This window comes from Plectropomus leopardus, unplaced genomic scaffold, assembly GCF_008729295.1.
Source record: "Plectropomus leopardus isolate mb unplaced genomic scaffold, YSFRI_Pleo_2.0 unplaced_scaffold26751, whole genome shotgun sequence".
NCBI classification, from domain to species: Eukaryota; Metazoa; Chordata; class Actinopteri; order Perciformes; family Serranidae; genus Plectropomus; species Plectropomus leopardus.
The window spans coordinates 1-4,782 of record NW_024629103.1 but is presented as its reverse complement, the minus strand read 5'-3'; the positions used below and the strand labels follow the sequence as shown (position 1 = coordinate 4,782).

The 4,782-nt window shown below is 38.0% G+C and overlaps 1 protein-coding gene across 1 annotated transcript; it reads right to left on the bottom strand.

Moving 5' to 3' along the window:
* Window positions 1-179: 179 nt before the first annotated feature.
* LOC121937587 (prenylated Rab acceptor protein 1-like) lies at window positions 180-4,735 on the bottom strand. The gene is made up of 6 exons (XM_042480920.1): window positions 4,654-4,735; window positions 2,671-2,806; window positions 2,201-2,413; window positions 1,825-1,922; window positions 1,376-1,477; window positions 180-1,121 (listed from the first exon to the last, which is right to left on the bottom strand). The coding sequence occupies exons 2-6, from the start codon at window positions 2,790-2,792 to the stop codon at window positions 1,033-1,035; spliced, it is 624 nt and encodes a 207-aa protein (XP_042336854.1). The 5' UTR covers window positions 2,793-2,806; window positions 4,654-4,735; the 3' UTR covers window positions 180-1,032.
* Between the last annotated feature and the right edge of the window lie 47 nt (window positions 4,736-4,782).

The window sequence follows — 4,782 nt, the reverse complement described above, 5'->3', positions numbered from 1 at the left end:
ATATATATACAACTTAATGCCCCTTTTTTGTTATTTCCCCTCAGGACAGTTTTCCCAGTTTTTTGGTTAATTTTCTAATGATTCTCTGCATTTAAAGAAAATATGAATTTTTTGGTCATTTTTACTAATTTCTTGTAGGTTGAGGGTAAAAGGGGAAATAACAAAAAAGGGACATTAAGTTGTATATATATCAGGGGGTTTATTGCACTTCCAAAATGTAATTTAAATACAAAAACACCCGACTGACACCAAGATGTAAACAAATGAAAAATGTTTTCAAAAAAGAAATATTTCAGGTTTACAGAATGACCTTCAGATCTGAATTTTGTGAGTACAGCTGATAGATATGCATACAGTCACTGAATTTCCATATTATTCCCAATACAAAACACAATAACTATGCACTGACCTTTGAAGATGCCTATCTAAGTTAAGTTAACTGAAATACCCAGTTTGGTTTTGTGCGCTCTTGAATGAAAATGTCAGTTTTCTTTGTGCATGATCATTATGAGAGAGATATCTTTAAAGCTTTAAATGGCACTTTTCCTTTGGAAAATTTATCAATTTTAGCAGTTTAAAATTGCAAACATTGCATTTACATTATCTTTACATGAGAAAGCAGCAAATTTGTCAGATGTTTCAGACATAGGAGTTTTTTTTTGAAGATATATATAGGAGACTTCACAGGGAGCGCGAGGCTATTTGACACAAACCAGAGGCATTGGAGGTATAACATGCAGAGAAAGGCATAACGTCTGTATAACAGTGTGCTTAAATACTAATTAACAAATCATTTGTGCATATGGCAAGTTATTTGTATGAATGACTTTGATTAAGAGGCAATACAGTCTGTAACAACAACTACTTCAGAGGCAAGACAAGGTGCATTAACAGAGGGAATATTGGACGCACACAAAGCTAAGGAACAGATCTGGGAGCAGTTCTTCCTCATCCCCTCTGGGCTAACGTGATTACAGGGTCAGAGTCGTGACTGATCGTTGACCGGCACCTGCAGAGGGTTCAGCGTGCTCTTCACACGGGCTCCATGAGGAGCTCTTCCATGTCGGACCCTTCCAGCTCACGGAACGCAGCGTGAGAGCCAATCACAAACAGCGTTGCTCCTGAGAGGAGACGTGACAAATGGAAAAGGGAATGAGAAGGGAAAAGCAGTGAGGAGGAAGGTTTAATTTACAATTACATCAAGGTTATTCAGCTGACAATTTACACTGAGGCTGAATGTGAGTAAATAGGGAATTTTTTTTTTTTTTGTTAAACACACACAAGAGTCCAGAGCTCTGATGGGCATTACAACAAATAATTCTGCAGGCACAGAATAACAGCGGATGGCAAGAACAACTTAAGAGGTTTGGCTTACCCAGAACCCAAAAGACTGCAGCTCCAGCGCCGGCCAACCAGAACACAGGTAGAGAAACAGCTCCAGCCAGACTCATCTGGTGAGGGACAGTCAGCTCCCGGCCTGGTAGACGATTGAAAAGAGAATAACCGATTTTAAAACATGTGTGTTTGTATTATATTTAAAAAAATATTGATTTAAGTAAGTGCATGTTTACTGTATTCTGTGCTTGTTAACATTTCAGAGTAAAAAACCGAAAGCGTCAGTATTTTATGACCTAGGACTGAGACTCAACAATCAGCTGTATTTCTCCACAGTTACTACTAAAAACTTTAAATGTTAAGTCCTAAATGTCAAATTTTCCCAGTGGTATTAAAATGCAATTGAAAATTGATACTTTTCAAGGTATTGTATCAAAGTTAGAAATTCCAGTAACAACATCACACTGTACACCTGACGGCTTTACTCACCGAGGACAACCAGTTTGGACTCCAGGGACTTGAGGTGAATTATGTAGAAGGCACCAGCGAACACAGCCAAGGCAATCAGTAGCATGGGAGAGCTGATACTGAGCAGGAGAAACATCAACGGAAAGATCAATTTGGTGTTACCATGGCAGCATCTTTAGATTTTTGTTTAGTCTGAGTTTAAAGCTTCAATTATTGTCTATGTTACTTATTAATCAAATTTCACAAAGATTGTTCTCTTTCTTTCTTCAAATATACCCCAAATCCTCGCTGACTGTGTGTGTTGGTGCAGACTGTGTCAGTAAGAGCTCGGCAGGAAAAAGAGTGAACATTCCCACTGACAGAAGAACACAAATCGTTCTCTCTTTGTTTGCCTTACATGCAGTAGAGGATGAGACCCAGGAAGATGAAGGTATAGTTGCTGTTATAAGTTTCCACGTTTTTCACCACCCTCTGACACAACTCTCCAAAGTTGCGGGGTTTTGAAAACTTGCGTTGGTCCACGAAGCTGGCCCAGGGTCGAATTGACACTCTGCGCCTGTCGATCCACTCTTTAGCCATGCTGGCTGAGAAGCCTTTGGGGAGCCAGAGCCTATGAAATAAGATAAAATACATTAAGAATTGAATACACTGAGAAGTATTAAGAAATTCATAAACAAGCCTAAAGAGTTACAGACTGTAAGTATCCATTTACATATCAGTCAGGAGAGAAGAGACTGATTAACAACAGTAGCAGATGCTTCAGTATAATTCAGCAGGGTTGAAGGGAAGAAATGTGGAAATCACGAACTCTTATGATGGTAATATTATCATTACAATCGTGAGATGAATAAAAATAAAGGCTCTTACTTTGCCAAGATTCCAGCTCCGCCTGTGCCAGTTGGATGAGCATCCTCAGCACTGAACAGATCTCCAGCCTTGCTGTCCATGTCTACAAGGCAGTTCTCCCCCGTTGGAGCTCCAGATGGCATCTACACACTGTCTGCTGCAAGGTAACAGTAATAAAACAAACATAAAAAAGTGAATACTGTTTGAATACAATTCTGTTTCCATCGATCCGCATCTACAAGTTGGCAAATGCTTTAATCAGGCACCAACAAAGTAGTCAGATATGGAGAAGAGTCTGTAGGTATTCACCATGAAATTCAATGATTTTAAAGACCTTTTGAAGAGTCCCCATCCAGGGATCACAAGGCTTCACCTGAGAGGAGGAAAACAGATCAAGCGCTCCTGCCTGGGAAGGACACGCCCCTCTCAGGTGAAACCTCTTTAGTCTAATCAGAGGCTTTGAATGCCACTTTCCTCCTAATGTTTTGTCTTTTCCACCCCAGCCAGGCTGTGTGTGTCCTGTAAGTTGAATTTTTATGTGTTTTACTTTATTTGACACTATTTCTGTGAGATTTTTTGATGTTATATTAACACTTTGTTTCTCTTTGCAGAGCTAAAACCACACATAAACGAAAAAGCAAACCAAGAAATAATAAAAGAATTGAAATGCTCTGCATTTAAACTCTGCTTGGAGTCGTGTCTCCTCCATGTCTCCAGCACACTCCAGCCCGTACTTTAACCATCAGATTTATAATCTGACAATTTATTTATTTTTTTTTTACAAAACAGAAGACTGATTTTTAGATCAATCATCTTTATATTCCAGAATTGCAGGAATGTGGTTATAGAAGTGACTTAGATTAAACAAATTCTTGCCAACAGGTAAGTGCAAGTAAAAAGTAAAGAATTGGGTTCAGTGGTAGCTTCAAAGATTTGTTACTTTAGAAATGTGCACTGTTAGAGGAGCTTGACTCGAAAATTAAGCATGCAAAAATTAAATTAGACTTATTATAAGACCAAATTTAAGACTATTTAATGACCTTTTAATGTTGATACAATTGAATGTAAAGGCAAATATGGCTCCAATACTGCAGGACTCCAGTTATCACAAATCTGAAGAGCGCTTGAGCTTGAATTCACTTTGGTGCATTAATTAAGTGATAACTGGAGCCCTGCAGAGTGAGCCATTTATTTTTTTTTGCCTTTTTACTTTTCACTTATGTTTGGTTCAGCACCTGCTCCAAGTTTGGATTGGATGTCTGTGCATACTTTTGCTTCTAAAATTAAATTTAAGACATCTTAAGGAGCTGTAGACAACCTGAAATTCTTGTAAAGCATTTGGTCACTGAACTACATGCTAGTGCTGACACACTTGTTTTCTCAATACAGATTTTTAAAAAACATGTAATCAAGGTATTAAATTCAAAATACCAAACATTTGCTGGTCTATCAAAGGTGTGAAGGGTGGATTTTTTTTTACATAATTTTAATTAGTAGAAATCTGTGAGTAATCCATTGACTGTTAGGTGGAGCAGCAATTTGAAAGATCATGTAAAAAGTGAGAGAATATTCAAGAAAAGTACATATATACGCAGGATTAATAAGCAGGTGTTAATAATACTTAACTACAGTGCAGTAGCTTTTAGGTAATGGAAAATTTTCGTCAAAGGGCTTGGTCACTGCCACATCACTAAACACATAATACTCTGGAAACTGTTGCCAACATATATATATATTCAAGTATTCATTTACTGAGTAACATGAATAGCGTTACTATATAACGACCAAATCTATAATTAAAATATAAACACTGAGCAGCAAAATCAACTTTGCTGGTTGTTTACAAAGCTAACGTTAGCTTCTCTGCTAACCTACAGGTCCAGGCAGATAGATAAACTTTACATCGCGATACTGTACTCGTCTTTGGGCAGGTGTTTTAAACGAATAGGAAATAAAAGATGTTGTTGAGATGTAAACTCCGATCGTTAAATAAAGTATACTTACAGCACAACTTCAGTGAACTGCTTCAGGTCTTTTGTTGCTGTCCTGGATCACGGATGTGATGTGGATGTAATTTAACTTCCTGCTCTTCATGTGAAAAACACCACCACCTAGTGACCACACCGGGGAGCA

Bases quoted from the DNA above. Each gene is read 5' to 3' on its own strand.
- LOC121937587 (XM_042480920.1), bottom strand. From the start codon at position 2,792: ATGCCATCTGGAGCTCCAACGGGGGAGAACTGCCTTGTAGACATGGAC. The intron at 1,923-2,200 runs GTAAGGCAAACA...TCTCCTGCTCAG, and splicing joins GGTCTCATCCTCTACTGCAT to TATCAGCTCTCCCATGCTAC. The intron at 1,478-1,824 runs GTGAGTAAAGCC...ATCGTCTACCAG, and splicing joins GTCCAAACTGGTTGTCCTCG to GCCGGGAGCTGACTGTCCCT.